Here is a 14,319-nt window from a genome sequence, read left to right on the forward strand (position 1 = left end):
ATGTAATTATATCACTCAATACTACGGACGGCGACGAGTGTGTTATTACATTAGTGTCGATTTATTTCCTCAAGATTCATCACCAGCACGAATGGAACACACACGAAGTAACTTGGAAATCCTTCTACAGATGGTGTATAGTCAGTTCAAATTGTTATTAATGAGTATTTATTCTCAGATCATGTAGCTAAATCTTCTTATGTTGAAAGCAATTTGAGAGAACATAACAGTCAATCGCAAATCCCTACGCTAGCACGGTTGGCATCTGCAGCATCGGTTGCAGAGCAGGATCCTCGAGATCGAATGTGGTGTCATAAGCCTGGGGAGCGTCTTGGCCCGGTCGCAAGATCTCAAGTTGCCCCCCTGCAGGTACCGAGAGCTCAAACAAGTTTCCTTTCTTGCTGATCCTGATGTCCTCTGCGATTCTATCGAAATGCTCATCGACGTTTCCACGCGCATCGTGCTCAATGATCCAGGCAGGCTGGGCAATGCTCAGAGCGTCTGGGTGTGCTGCGACAAACTCACGTGTCCAGTCAACTTTGTGGTATTCCTCCCGATTTGCAATTGAAAACATATGGATAACATGCTGGCGATTAAATCGTATCCTCTCAAAAGCACGCAACCCGAGCGACACATCACCTTTGGCTTTATCGAGACACGCGGCAATCGCCGCGCCGTCCTCGATTGATTGCGAACCACCTTGCCCCGAAGTTGGCAAATGGCAGTGTGCTGCATCGCCAAGGACGATCATTCGAGGATTTTGTTGTCGAGGCAGCCAAGTTGCGAGAGGGTGTCTCCAGACGAGCTTGTAGTCCAGGAGGTTCTTGGCTGGTGACATTCTCACGACTTCCTTGAATAGTTCAGGAAATCCTGCCTCGTCAAGACAAGCCAGAACGTCTTCCACTTGTCCCGGAAAACTCCAGCCTTCTGTTATATCTCCGTCGTCTTTATGTGTTATGACCCAGCCGAGATCCTTTCCCTTGTTCCAGCTGTAGATGAGACCATGGAGGTCGTTTCCCACCCACATACCAGTAAAGTCGTGATTGGGATCTTACAACCAAGTCAGAACGGGTTTCATAGGAATTTAAAGCGCTGTTACTGACCACAGAATCTAGATAGATGGATATTTTTCCTCATTTCTGGCGTGAGGAAGTAGTGTGCCCGAAAAATCGCGTACCCGGAATTGACCTTGTTGTCTGCGAGTCCCAGGACCTTTTGTCTGGCCAAAGACTTTGGGCCGTCTGCGCAGAGAACCACGTCGCCCATAATCTTAAACCCGCTCTTGCACACAACGCCAACTTGACGGTCGACACCCTCAACACCCTCATCAACGTAATCCACGACTTGCTCCCCAAGCTTCAGTGTAGCCCCAAGACGGGTTGCATAGTTGGTAAAAAGCTCATGAATCTCGCCACGATGGCCCGCGAACTGATAACTCGTTTTAGTGCTCTGCAATCCATGAAGAATAGAGAGCTCCTTACCTGGCGGCGCCTATGGTGGATGTGCCGTAGCCACGGCTCTTCGACCAGTAGTTCGTTCTTGGCATTAAAAATCTTGAACGTATCGTTGTTGTTGATGCTCATGGTCAATAGTTGATCGGCGATCTTTCCTTGGTCCCATGACTCAATGATCATGCCTCCGTTGCCGAAGAAATCGATGACGTCTCCTTGTGTCCGAGATGCTGGGTACATCTCGACCACGGTCACGTTCATTTTGCGGAGGCAGCATTCGATCGCAGCTGTCAAGCCGCAGAAGCCAAGTCCGACGATGATCACATTAAGCCCAGGCGCACCAGGGTTGCTACCGTCAGGCGCAGAACTTTTGATGTAAATCTCTTCTGGGATTGCTGCCATACTGATGAGTGGGTGTAGTTCAAGAGGGTTGTTTCGTTTAAACACGCGAAACCAGCATGGGCTTGCCTCGTCATGAGTAACGATGTGATTTGGTCGTCACGAAGAGCACAGGCGATGCTATATACGTTAGATGACCATCGTGTTGCCAATCAGAAAAAAGCTGTGCGGGATGGTCGACCCGCTTTTCTACAGTTACTCCGATCAACGTGAGTCCAAGCTTATGATCACTCCTAGACTCCGAACAGTCTCGACAAGAACCGCCGAATTTAGGAACTAGACTAGTCTGGTCTAATTACAAGATTGTCCTTTTGGCGAGCGGAAGTGCTGCACAATGCTTGTTCGGGGGGTCGTAAGCCAATACATGGTTCAACAGAGAACCATTCATGGTGCCTGATTTAGTGATTATGGCATCGGCACAACTAATGACGCCTAGAATGGGCTGGTGGTGCGATGCTGTATTTACAGAGATAAGACAGATGCAACACAAGTACCATGGTATAGTAGATACCAATAATTTTGTATGTCCCCTAAGTACTACCAAGCCGTCAAGACGAGACGGAGTTTCTGTTAGAACTAAGTTAACCTATACTAGACTAGGGTTAACTTAGTCGTATCTACTCCGTACTTACGTACTATGTAGACATTTCAGCTTTAGACGAACCTTGGCACCGTGGCGGGGTCGGGGTGGGGCGGGCCTACAAAATCATTGTCACCTATTGTACATAGCTGTATCCTATCTCTGTGCAGATAACACTCGGCAGTTCAATCGTTGATTGATAAGCTTGTGCCAGAGTTGGGCTGCCCACCACGCGATCTTACATTATCAATCTGATCCCAGCCCTTTGCCTGTTACTCCGAAGACAGATGGAAACACCGCTCAGATAAACCCTTGCGAGCGATATGTCCAGAGTGTTGCTCCTGGCGTGCGAAAGCTGCCGGAAGCGAAAGGTTTGCTCGACTCCGCATCGTGTTTCCAAGCCGCAAGGCAGCTAACAAATCACTCGAGGTACGGTGTTCCGGCTCTCCAACAAGTGCGTGCAGCAATTGTGTGAAGCAGAACATCCCATGCCAGTTCGATCTGCACCGACAGAAGCGTGGGCCTCGGCCAAGACGCACAAATGCCCACGGTGACTGTCCGCCTTCATCTGCTGCAAGCCAATCGTCTGCCCTTGTACCCGTTGAACCTCCCCATCAGGACCGCCATGCTCAGAAGGACCAAGATAGCGCGGTAGAGCAATATTCCTCTCTTCAGCTGGATGCAATGGAAATTTGGAAGGCTCGATTGACTGAAATATTCGGAGGCGATAGCTACCGCTTAAATGGGTTCGACTGCCCCCTTGTTTCTGACTGCTCCCAAATCTGTGCAGCGTTTCAGCTGACAGTCAATGTGCTAGCGATCTGTTGGTATCTATCGACCAGACTTTACATTTAATCTTGATTTTTTGTGTAACAGTCAATAGCCAGCAGTGTCCTATACTGTCCCCAGCAGCCTTTCTGTTTCAACTAGAGAATGGCCAGGTTACAAGGCAGCTGTGTCATGCAATGTGTGCCGCCAGCACGTCGTACTCAAGGCATGCTTTTTGTACAGAGCCGCTGGTGCGAATTGCTTTTGCTGAGGATGCCCGAGAAGGTTTGGCATTGCTTTCGCGTGTAGAAAACTGCACGAATTACCAGCAACTCCTAATTTTGTCAGTGCTCTCATTATATGAGACGTCTCAGGGGAACGGCATTCAAGCCTGGTATGACCTTAGTAGGACTTATCTTTCCATGTGACAATGCATTACCCATTGCGCTAATATGGTTTGTGGTAGCGACTGCGATAAACATATTTTCTGCTCTCAGATACGCTTCTTCCACAGCTCAAGATGATCAGACGACTAAAGGGCTCAACATGGTTCATGCTTATTTGCAAATCGCTTTGATTTGCCATTCAATTGGGAGCCGAGTACGGCCAACTCATCTCGAATTAATAAAGCTACCTCGCGGTAAAGATGATGACTTATTGAATGGGACCTCATTCTTCCCCCAAGTATTGCTTGGACTGTCGGATCTTATACAACGATGCGTCAATTTCTCTCAAAGTGATTTGACAAAGTTGATCCCTGCACCTTGGTCCAGGAAATCAACGTATTCGGCACTAAAGCAAGAGTTGGATACTGCATGCATCATGTATGGTGGCGACTCTGCATTGTTAGATCCAGAAACTCTGGATCTACTGCAAAGCCAAGAAGGGGGCGTAGGATCTTACGCCATCTGTGTCAGTATGCTCCATTCAATGAGGATACTACTCGACGCTGTATTTATCCCAATCCCGGTGATTGCCATGATGCCATCCGAGCACTGCACCGCAGATCGAGAAGAGGATGCCTCTAGGATTGCATGCGTCTCTAGTCGCCGGACAGAAGTCTGCTTTCCTGCAGCACCTCGATTGTTCTGGTGCGAGCGATTAGCTTCATGCATCAGGAGTGCACGCAGTATCACTTCGCTTTGCCGATCGCTCATGAAGTATTGTGACTTTATAATGGTACGCAATTCAAATCCTGGACATACTATCATACGTGTGTTCTCTAACAAATCATGAAGCCACCATTCTTGGGGTACAGTCTATTTCTCGCTGGCATAGTATTTCTGAACCAACTTCGCAGCGAAAAAGACAAGCAAAAGTTAGGAGCTATCGTTGAGGAATTGAAAATCGTATTCTCCTTTCTGGGTACAATGAGGTCTTTCTTTGCACCAGCACAGACCTGGCTTCAAGTGCTGCTTGAAGTACATAGCCTTGACCCTCTATTGGAGATCGACGTTCTTGTAAGAGGTTCCACAGAGCTCTTTTCTTCCTTCATGGGAAGGTTCAAGGGGGTTTCGATGCCACCTTTCTGTCCAATCAGCCCAAATAACACGGCACCTGAGCAAGGAACAGAATTTCGTGCAATGATATCATTGCAACTCCCGGGAAGGGGGGTTAAATATGGGGGTACAGATTACACTAATATTACCATAGAGCAAGCATGTCGCTCGCGATTCAACACATTTGGAGAACAACAAGCTACTGTAATTCCGAACAATTTGGCGACCGCAGGTACAAATAACCTTCAGGAGATTTACAGGAACGTTATTGAGCAATCAATCCAGTTCCAGGATACAGCGGCCCGAAACACCTAGTCTTCTTCGCAATAGTGGGTACAATCGTGTTAAGAGAAAGAATGCAATGGTGATAAATACTACTTATAAGTTCACTCTAAACGCGGTTGAGAACTACTAATCCCCGTGTTTATCCACATTTGGAATTGCACAATTCTGAGAGTAAAGTTTAATCATTCAAGCCTCCGCGTAGCATGTTTACCATCCCACGATTCATAGCCGTGCACTGCACGCAGTAAATCGAAACATCATTGCACATGAGAAAATCAACCCAAGCGGGTGACAGATCTCGATCATATTCATTGTCACCCTGTCAGAATGAAATTAAAAAGAAAGTAAAGAATTGAATGAAATGAAAAGCTTGACGATGTGTGCTAGCAGAGCCTAGCTAGGAAGGTTTTACCCAATTTTCCTAATCTAAGGTACCATGCTAGATATTCGCTAATGGCCTACCTCGTAGCTTCTCTTGCACTCTATCTGAAACGTTTTAAAGATTATCACATGCTTAATTTCGATCTGGCGAGGCGTTCTGGGTATTGAAGTTGTTCAGCCGCAAGAATCGGGTGATGGAGTACGCTAGCCCCGAGGGGCTGGCGATGGCGAGAGCGGGTGCGGATCCAGCATTGCCGGTGAACAGGGACAAAAAGAAGGAGGAGAACAGCACGACGACCTCTGGATGGGCCTCACTTCCACATTCGTGAGGCATGGCACGCTTGATTTGCATAATGGGCACTATCTGGATGCTCAGACTGATCAACTGAGACGATTGCCTTGAACCACGGACGAGTTCAAGGGTAAATGAGAAATTTTATAGCGGCTTTCGAAGCTATCACATGAAAGACCATGGTCCCTCTACCCCCCTTGCTCCTCCAGGTCATCTTAAGTAAACGCCAAGTAATTTTACATAAACTTTTTTCTTGCAGTTCCTAGCTGTTGCAAGAATCGCTTTGTAACAAATTGTTGTCCTATGGCCAGTCTAAAATTTTAACTAGCAATTGGCTCATAAAGGCTCTTAAATACAGCATATACATCTAGTAAGTCCGTGGGGGATCTCATCTCTCGATGGTTAATAAAAATACAATACAGTGGGTCTTCATGCGCAAAACAGTCTTCACGCTCACAGCCTGAGGATACATACACGACAGCATTATCAGAAGCTAGTTGAGGTCATTCTCCGAACCACATGATGATCCTTGTGTGCTATGAAAATTAGCTTTTACTATAAGTAGTGCTTTGTTCATAGTTTAGCATCCTCTTGGTAAAAGTATAACGCTTGCCTTTCCCCATTTTGACGGCGTCAACAGCACTACTAGAATATCCATTGAATTCTGGGGCGTCTATGAAGATGTATTAGTCGGGTGCCATGCCTTTTGAACAAATTCCTCGATGTCTGCCAGTAGCTCATGTGGCTTCTCTAGTGCCTAAGAAGTTGGACATGTAATCAGTAATCAACACAACTTTCTCGCTGGAGGACATTGCTGACTCACAGCAAAGTGGCCACCGCTAGTGTGCGTGGTCGCGGTGACCAGGTTACAGCTTGTTGCCACCCAGCTGATAGGCATCGGCATGAGTTCCTTCGGAAAGAATGAGTATCCTGAAGGTTTAGATACATAGGCACGGATATCGCCTCTCTTTATTCACGTCAGATTTCATTCAATACATCAGAGATAGAGAGAGAAAAGCTTAAAACGTACACCTGAAGCCTTTGCGATTCGTGGTTCTTCTTGATCGCCCTCCATCTATAGCTTTAATATCAGTCAGCTGTTTTTGATATGTAAATAGAGCCATACTTACGTCGCGGTATGGGTAAAGACATCTAGGGAACGTATCAGTGAACCAATAAAGCATAACATCAGCGAGTATCACGTCTAGCGAAGGATCCTCATCCGACCAATCTAGGAACTTTTCAGCTATCCTGATGAGTGTCATGTTAGCATCCGTTGCTACCAATGGTATCAGATTGGGAATCCCACCAGCTCAACAACGCAAGCGGGCTTGCGCTGAGGGCGTGACCGATTGTTGCTGTTCTTGTTCCGTGTTCGACCGCATACGCCGAACCGACTTCCCTAAACCATTGTATTCTAGGTAAAGCTTCTTTCTCAATCTTGAGCAGTGGCAGATCATCTGCGTTCTTCGGCCGCAGAATTGGGCAATAGTTAATATGCATACCCTGGCATCCATCACAGAAGGCGGCCTGGTACCGAGCAATGGATTGACCCAAATCACCACCTTGTGAGATGTAGCCTTCCGAGAATCCAAGATTGCTCATTAGCTTATCAAGAGCTAGAGAAGCGTCCACAAGAGTGAAGTCCTTCCCATGAGGGGGGCCGGAGGAAAAGGCGTAGCCCGGAAGACTAGGCACTACGACATGGTAGGGCAGCGAAGTTGGTGTATACCTGGAGGTCAGAATTTCAAGTATGGGTAGGAATTCCAGAAATGATCCCGGCCAACCATGGTACCTATGAGAATTTTTGTCAGTCAAGTATCATGGATGAACGGGTCGGCTTCGCTTATTGACGAGCACTCACATGACTAAGGGGATTGCATCTACATTCTGAGAGAACAGGGCGATGAAATGAATTTCCAATTCATCATTCTTGTCATTGAAGCCATTCACGGACATCTTGAAATTGGGAAGGGAATTGATGCGCTCTTCTTCCGCTCGCCAGTCAAACTTGTTCAACCAATAGTCCTTGGCATTGACAAGCCATTCCCGTTGGATGCCATATCGCCTGCCGACGGATTGTGAGTTCTCAAAGGTGGCAACGGCGACAGGCGAGAGCCGCAGGAGCTGTTTGAAATCACGTAGTTTTTGATCCGGCACATGGACTTGGAACTGGGTCGGGTTCGTTCTAACGCCGGAAGGCAATCTTCCAAACTCCATAAGCGACATGCTTACGCTTGAGTTGATCGAATGTCGTCGGATAAAGGTTGCAGCGTCCTGAAGTTTCCACAGACAAATGATGAAAACTTCATTGCACCCAAACATTCAGGGTATGAAGACCTGTGTATGTGTGTAACCGTATCCGGTATTCGGTTTGAGCCGCTAATCTTGCACGACGTGTGCCAAGCCTCACTTGGAGAATCCTACCGGTATACGCGTGTAGTTATCCTAAACGGGGGAGCGCAACATACAAGCGCCTGCTGGTTATACGCGTATATCCATCCCGATTTGGCAGACGAACTGAACCTAACCTTGTTGGGTATGTTAAGCGAGTGTGTGCGCACCATTTTCTGTCAACACTTAGTTTTCTATCGTTGATATGGAAGAGTCGGCTTCTAACGACGATTTGGTAATTCTTTCCTCAACAGTCATTAATTCTTGTCTCCATTTGGTGCTAGCGAAGCGGAATGAGTTAGAGTAAGAGTGTAGTCATGTTTAGAGTTCTTTCGGCTTGAAGGAAGACAGTGAGGATTTTGTTGTGCATACAACATTGGGAACACGTGTATAAGTGTCCATATTTTGGCACACAATCCAGAGAAGCTAGGTACAGACCGTCTACCAATTCCCATTTGGAAAAAAAGTCCATCAATATCGAGCTTAACATTTCGCAGATATCTTAATTGAACGCTAAAGGTGGTCTTCAGTCGATTCACCTGAGCATCAAGTTGTAGGAGCCTTAAACTAGGCTAGTCGCCCATGTTCGAGAATGATATATAGTAGTTAGTAGTGCCCTGGATACTATAGTATCGTAGTGATGAACAAGCTTAATATTAGTTGACACGCAAAATTCTTGGTGACATATAGGAGTTTGTGTGGTAGTACAGTCCAGCTAGCTAAGCGATCCACTTTGGATGAGCCACTGCAGAAGCACTGGATGCGCCCACGACAGCTTCAGTACCTTATTATGATGAGAGTGAAATGTGTTCTGGTGTAAATCCAAGGTCCTGGCCGTAATCCAAAACAGGCAATATTGAAAGAAAATAAAAGGAAGCAGCCGGTTCCAGAACGAAAACCCTGTCAAGCAGGGGTATTCCACCACATACATGCAGATCACCTACAGACTACCTGCATAGACACGTATATCCTCCTGCTTTTCTCTAAGCGCATAATCCAGTCTCAACGGCCTGTAACAGCTAGTCTATTTCTTCGTCGAGTAAATTGCACGCGTGAAAGCTGACCTTTTGAGACTAGTATAGCACTCGTCCGATACTCAAACTTTGATGTAGTGTCCTCCTCTACTAGGGCTATACAATGCCAGTGTGCTCGGAGACCCATTTGAGTACATAGTGCAAGCAAGGCGTGGTATTTCATGCAAGATCAAACAAGTTCAACATTTTCCATGATATTCCATGCTTGTGAGTCTTCACTGAGGGTGTCAATGGATTTCGCCGTCATGGCAAGTCTGCACAACCAGACCTCATACTTGTCTCATCAATGATCGGCTCAAGAGTCATGGATGCATGGGTACATTACCGGAACCAGAGAGTCAATAACTATTAATGGTTACAACGACTGGGTCAAACAAACTAGACCCTATTCATCTTTCTCGTGGAGAGACAAGTCAAGGCGACTGAATGCGTGGTACGTGCAGACTCTGGACTTGTTGATGCACTATGACTCAATCCCGTGGAACTCCGTCGTGTACCACTCCCCATATGTACTGGTGCGGAGTATATAGAAAGCTATATTATGCTGAGAGCTCATCTGTCCCTAAACTAGATCTCACAGTGTCTTCTCTTCAAATTCCTCGTGCTGCTTCGCTCACAAATCATTGGCACCATCATGTTGCAGTTATCAAGTATCCTGGTAACGCTGCCAGTTTTATTACTTCTGATTCCACTCATATTTATTCTAACTTCAGTCGCTGAGTACTTCATTGATCGGAAAGGGTTTCGCAAATACCCAACACAAAACTGGGCTTCAGGAATAACTGGGCTCGCGTATGGATGGGAGTGCGGACGTCTCCATAAAGAAACTCATACCAAGAGGCTTCATCAAGCTTTACAAAAACAATCGGTGATCCGCATTGGACCTAATTGGTTGTCCTTCGGTGGCTCACAAGCAGCAAAAGATATCTACGGATACACTTCGAAATGTGTGAAAGCTGGCATTTACGACAAAATGGCCGATGGCGGCGCCAACCTCAATAACATTAGCGACAACGCGTATCACTCGGCGCGTCGCCGTATGGTCGCATCTTCTTATGCGCCCAAGAACATCGAGTATTGGGAGCCCGGAGTCGCCGCTTCGGTCATCGCCCTGAAAGATGTGTTAGATCAACGATGCGCAAGGCCAAAATCACAGGAGATGATTCAACCGGAGGAGCTGAATTTTGATGCCGTCAGATGGATTTATTTGTTTTCTATGGAGTGCCTCATCAAGATTGTTTTGAGTCGTGATGTTTTCTTCGTCCGAAATGGGACCGACCACATATACTTTAAGGACAAAAACGGCGACTCGCGAGCCATACAAGCTTTACACAGCACACACGCAGGACAGCGTGCCGCATGCACAATTATATGTAAGCTTCATGCTAAAGAAAAAGCATTGACCACCATTCGTAGCTCATATCTAGACTCTTACAGGGGATATGGACAGATTTGGCTTTTGGCAGAAAGTCACCAATCGTCTTTCGAAGTGGTACGCTGATAATTGGCAAGCGGGAGCGGACTTTCATACAGTCATGGAAGCACTTGCTATCGAAAGAATGGAACGACACGCGAACGGCGAGTATCTTTATGATTTGTTCCAGCCGATGATAGAAGACGTGAAAGGAAACGAGGCTGACATGACTATGGGAGATCGAATTGCCGACGTTGAACAAGCCGGTAAATTGTCTTTACACCCTACTTGAGTTGAACGAATACTAACGTCCATTAGTTGGCGCGGGCACGGATGGACCAGTAGGTTTCCCGCGTGATGCACATCACTCTCAGCCTCGAAAATCCTCAATTCGGTCATATAGTCCCGATGACATACATTTGAGTACTGACGAAACCTCTTATAGGCTGGTTCTATCATTATGACTCTATATTACCTTCTTCGCAACCCGGACACCTTTCATAAGCTTCGTACTGAGCTCGATAGTGTTCTGTCTCCGACTGATGCAGTTGCACCATGGCACAAAATCAAGAATCTGCCTTATCTGCACGCATGCATTGATGAGTCTATGCGTCTCTCACCTCCAGTGGCTACTGATCTTATCAGACGAACCCCTCCAGACAGAACGACTGTTATCGGCGGCGAAGTCATACCCCCTAGCACAAATGTTTCCATCTCAGCATACACTGCTCATAGAGATCCAATCGTGTTCAAGGATCCTGAAGTTTTCGACCCAAGCCGCTGGATGGCAAAGGGAACAGACCAGCTGAGAGAGATGCTTGGGATTTATATTCCATTCAGCGCAGGCGTGCGTGGTTGTATCGGCAGGAACGTCACTATTCTGATCCAGAGCGTATGCATCGCTAGTTTAGTCTATCACTATGAGTTTACGCTGCCTCATAAGGATTGGGAGATAGAGTTGGAGGAGTATTTCAATGCATGGCCATTGAAGATGCCTCTCAAAGTATGGAGACGGGACGAAGACTCATTTGTCAAGGCTTAGCCTAGTATACACTTAGGCGTATACTTACTGTCTGAATTGCTGGTCGGAGGTAAATCACCCATTGCCGATGCTTCTCGCATGCTGTCAAGGTTATTAATCGCTTGCTGTATACCATGTTCTTCTCTGAGTGTGACTGCATGAGCTTACACATAACCATATATATTATGCATGTAACAAAGACGACCCATAAACATCATTGATGCCATTAGATACTTATTAAGTCATTTTCAAGTTCTCATTGTTTTAATGAGCTCGAGCATGATATGATCATGATTTTGCTCAGCTCTGGACTCCAGGCGACTTTACTAGTAAGAGCCTGACGCTGGACTTTTCACGTGAAATACTAAATCTTTTCGTTATAGCCACATTAGTAATATGCATTATAGAATTAATTTAGTAACTGTAAGGCATCCGATCTATCTATGAGTCAAGCCATCGGTAGTAATCTTTCATCATTTCTGTCCATCATTTTAAATACCTGCCCAGCTTGATACCAGAATTAGAAAAGTAGTTGTCACAATGTAGGCGGCAAACGCATCTAGCACCGGACTCCATTGGAGATGTGCTTCAATGCTTGATGATCGAGCCCGCCACAATTCGCAGATCATGGATTCCGATAGTATATGTATCCTACACAGAAAACTTGGTTAAGACTTATCCACGACATTGTCATTTTCTCGGCAGGGTAATTCGCGCAAGGGGTGCCTGTATCATGCGGCTCAGTATAGTATCATCTGCAGTCACCGCTTCAGCTGCCAGTAATCCCCACGCCTATATCTTGTAGCAAGATGTATTGCAGTCCAAAAAGAAAATGTTTAGAATTCATAAAATAGAATGCTAATTGTAACTACGAATGCAAGGAAAACCCGAGAATAAGTCTTGAGATAGTCCAAGTAACCTTCTAGCCATGGTTGTCAAAGGACAGGACCGCTGTGAACTTTAAACACCTGATAGTGGACTTATGATGAGAAATATGTAGACACAGCTTTGGTCTGAATTCTTTAGGCTGCTCCAGAAACGACCTCGCTAGCGAAACCCTCGAAGAGCTCTTGAAGCTTGGCTGGGTTCTCCAGTTGAATCCAGTGGCCACAGTCCAGAATCTCAATGCGGAGGTCTTTCACCCACTTCTTGCTGTTCTCGCTCTGCATATCCGCGCGCGTAACGTAGTCCTGGTGGCTGACGACAAGTAACGTTGGTACTTTGCAGTATCTGTCCTCTTCGGGAATCTCCGCCTCATCTGGCAGATTAATGCCGCGCATGCCAGCTTTGTACCAGCTAAGGGGGCCTTGGTATCCCTTGGAAGCCAGGATCCGGTCACGCGTCGTGTACTCAGACAAGCTGTACCAAGCCGGCAACGGGCCAGTTCTGCCGGCCCGGACATATTCAGCGGCCTTGTCCACTGGAGCGAAATACCTTTTCCAGTCCTCGGGATCCTCCGGATAAAGAAGACTGAATACTGAAGCAGGCTGAACATAGGCATTAGTTATAGCGGGAATGGCAAGACAGATTGATTTAGACGCACGTGTTCTTCGCAATCCTTCTGAGCCTCCTCGCTATTGTGCCAGAGCCAATATCCATATGTCTCGTAGCCCAATGCCTCTCTTGTCAATTTGATGAAAAGATCTGCAAATAAATCAGCAATCATAGTCGTTGCTGCCAAAAAAAAGAAAAGAGATCTTACCAATATCCCACACCAGTCCCGGCTCCAAATACCCTACTGAGATGAACACAGCACCATGAAGACGGTTCGGTATATACGTAGTAAGGCGAGAAAGCAGACCACAACCCCTAAACAAACGGTAAGATGGAGTACCTGCACGTTTACCCCTTTTTTTTTTCTGAGAAAGGGGGGCTTACCAGTCATGGCCAACCGCAATGCATTGCGCCACGTTTTCACGGTCCAATATCTCAGCCATGTGGAGCGACATGGACTTCATCCGGTAAGACGTCACATCTTTCGGCGAATCTGTATCGCCATAGCCAAGTAGGTCAGGGGCGATGACGCCAAATCCCGCAGCTGACAGCGATGAGATCTGATTGCGCCAATCATAGCAAGAACTAGGATAACCATGAAGCAAGAGAAATGTCGGCTTATCTCCTGCAGCCGAGGCAGATGCAACGTAGCCATAAGTTGTTCCATCGGACAAAGTAGCCTTCTTGGCTAGTGACGGGAATGCAATGGAGGCCATCTCAGAAAATTTCGAGTATGAAAGATGGGAAATCTGAAAGTAGTACAGGTGAAGTTATGACGAGGTCGCGGTACCATTACACCCCAAGATGAAGCCCACGTTTTATTACTTGTGGACATCTATGTCTAAAAGACGGCCGCTATGATCAATATGAGATGCTCGGTCCGAGTGGTTCGGACTCCGCGATGGCCATATACGAAAAGAAAGAAAAATAGAAAAAGAAAATAGTAGATCAAGCATATACTGGGAACGCTTCGAGCCCATCGTTTGCGTTTCCAAACGTCGTGGCACCAAGACTGAACTGGAGAGATCCCCGCACTCGGGGTTGTCTCAGGAGATAGTGACCGAAATTCTTCGAAAACTGGGCCATCCCCTCCGTGTTAATTTTCTCCAAGATTGAATTCATCCCCCCGCAAGTGTGGCGCGCGAAACCTTTCCACCTGACGTCTGCCTGGATGGCAGTTTTTAGCGAGGAGCAGAGTGCTTACTAAGGTGAGTGCTCTATTGGTCTGATCAGCGGCATCGGATTATACTTTGTACAACCTGTGAAGATCTCTTCCTGATTTCCCAGATCCGAATATGCGCTCAAAG

The 14,319-nt window shown here is 46.6% G+C and overlaps 5 protein-coding genes across 5 annotated transcripts; 2 read left to right on the top strand and 3 right to left on the bottom strand.

The window, feature by feature from the left end:
* Window positions 1-244: 244 nt before the first annotated feature.
* On the bottom strand, window positions 245-2,103 carry BKA67DRAFT_651730 (salicylate hydroxylase; the record flags this gene model as incomplete). The annotated part of the gene is made up of 3 exons (XM_046106084.1): window positions 1,482-2,103; window positions 1,104-1,428; window positions 245-1,050 (listed from the first exon to the last, which is right to left on the bottom strand). The coding sequence occupies exons 1-3, from the start codon at window positions 1,851-1,853 to the stop codon at window positions 245-247; spliced, it is 1,503 nt and encodes a 500-aa protein (XP_045951285.1). The 5' UTR covers window positions 1,854-2,103.
* A 1,143-nt stretch (window positions 2,104-3,246) lies between these two features.
* Window positions 3,247-5,260, top strand: BKA67DRAFT_587476 (uncharacterized protein). The gene is made up of 3 exons (XM_046104323.1): window positions 3,247-3,603; window positions 3,665-4,377; window positions 4,437-5,260. Exons 1-3 carry the CDS (start codon window positions 3,396-3,398, stop codon window positions 5,010-5,012), a joined length of 1,497 nt encoding a protein of 498 aa, XP_045951286.1. The 5' UTR covers window positions 3,247-3,395; the 3' UTR covers window positions 5,013-5,260.
* Window positions 5,261-5,840: 580 nt separating this feature from the next.
* BKA67DRAFT_587478 (Alpha/Beta hydrolase protein) lies at window positions 5,841-7,990 on the bottom strand. Its single transcript, XM_046104324.1, has 6 exons — window positions 7,520-7,990; window positions 6,965-7,450; window positions 6,786-6,906; window positions 6,686-6,730; window positions 6,479-6,622; window positions 5,841-6,412 (listed from the first exon to the last, which is right to left on the bottom strand). The coding sequence occupies exons 1-6, from the start codon at window positions 7,978-7,980 to the stop codon at window positions 6,329-6,331; spliced, it is 1,341 nt and encodes a 446-aa protein (XP_045951287.1). The 5' UTR covers window positions 7,981-7,990; the 3' UTR covers window positions 5,841-6,328.
* Window positions 7,991-9,717: 1,727 nt separating this feature from the next.
* Window positions 9,718-11,539, top strand: BKA67DRAFT_596135 (benzoate 4-monooxygenase cytochrome P450; the record flags this gene model as incomplete). The annotated part of the gene is made up of 5 exons (XM_046105261.1): window positions 9,718-9,741; window positions 9,889-10,456; window positions 10,521-10,763; window positions 10,816-10,838; window positions 10,943-11,539. The coding sequence occupies 5 exons, from the start codon at window positions 9,718-9,720 to the stop codon at window positions 11,537-11,539; spliced, it is 1,455 nt and encodes a 484-aa protein (XP_045951288.1).
* A 757-nt stretch (window positions 11,540-12,296) lies between these two features.
* Window positions 12,297-14,127, bottom strand: BKA67DRAFT_587484 (putative epoxide hydrolase). Its single transcript, XM_046104325.1, has 4 exons — window positions 13,397-14,127; window positions 13,221-13,327; window positions 13,062-13,162; window positions 12,297-13,005 (listed from the first exon to the last, which is right to left on the bottom strand). Exons 1-4 carry the CDS (start codon window positions 13,726-13,728, stop codon window positions 12,541-12,543), a joined length of 1,005 nt encoding a protein of 334 aa, XP_045951289.1. The 5' UTR covers window positions 13,729-14,127; the 3' UTR covers window positions 12,297-12,540.
* Window positions 14,128-14,319: the final 192 nt, after the last annotated feature.

This window comes from Truncatella angustata (assembly GCF_020726525.1).
Source record: "Truncatella angustata strain MPI-SDFR-AT-0073 chromosome Unknown BKA67scaffold_13, whole genome shotgun sequence".
Classification (NCBI taxonomy): Eukaryota; Fungi; Ascomycota; class Sordariomycetes; order Amphisphaeriales; family Sporocadaceae; genus Truncatella; species Truncatella angustata.

What these genes read in the sequence shown, in the direction of transcription:
- BKA67DRAFT_587476 (XM_046104323.1), top strand. Translation starts at nt 3,396, where the DNA reads ATGTGTGCCGCCAGCACGTCGTACTCAAGGCATGCTTTTTGTACAGAG. An exon ending in TCAAGCCTGGTATGACCTTA is followed by an intron (nt 3,604 to 3,664) that starts GTAGGACTTATC and finishes GGTTTGTGGTAG; the next exon opens with CGACTGCGATAAACATATTT. An exon ending in AGTATTGTGACTTTATAATG is followed by an intron (nt 4,378 to 4,436) that starts GTACGCAATTCA and finishes CAAATCATGAAG; the next exon opens with CCACCATTCTTGGGGTACAG.
- BKA67DRAFT_587478 (XM_046104324.1), bottom strand. Translation starts at nt 7,980, where the DNA reads ATGTTTGGGTGCAATGAAGTTTTCATCATTTGTCTGTGGAAACTTCAG. An exon ending in GATGCAATCCCCTTAGTCAT is followed by an intron (nt 7,451 to 7,519) that starts GTGAGTGCTCGT and finishes AAATTCTCATAG; the next exon opens with GTACCATGGTTGGCCGGGAT. An exon ending in CCGCTTGCGTTGTTGAGCTG is followed by an intron (nt 6,907 to 6,964) that starts GTGGGATTCCCA and finishes GACACTCATCAG; the next exon opens with GATAGCTGAAAAGTTCCTAG.
- BKA67DRAFT_587484 (XM_046104325.1), bottom strand. Translation starts at nt 13,728, where the DNA reads ATGGCCTCCATTGCATTCCCGTCACTAGCCAAGAAGGCTACTTTGTCC. An exon ending in ATTGCGGTTGGCCATGACTG is followed by an intron (nt 13,328 to 13,396) that starts GTAAGCCCCCCT and finishes CCGTTTGTTTAG; the next exon opens with GGGTTGTGGTCTGCTTTCTC. An exon ending in AGAAGGATTGCGAAGAACAC is followed by an intron (nt 13,006 to 13,061) that starts GTGCGTCTAAAT and finishes GCCTATGTTCAG; the next exon opens with CCTGCTTCAGTATTCAGTCT.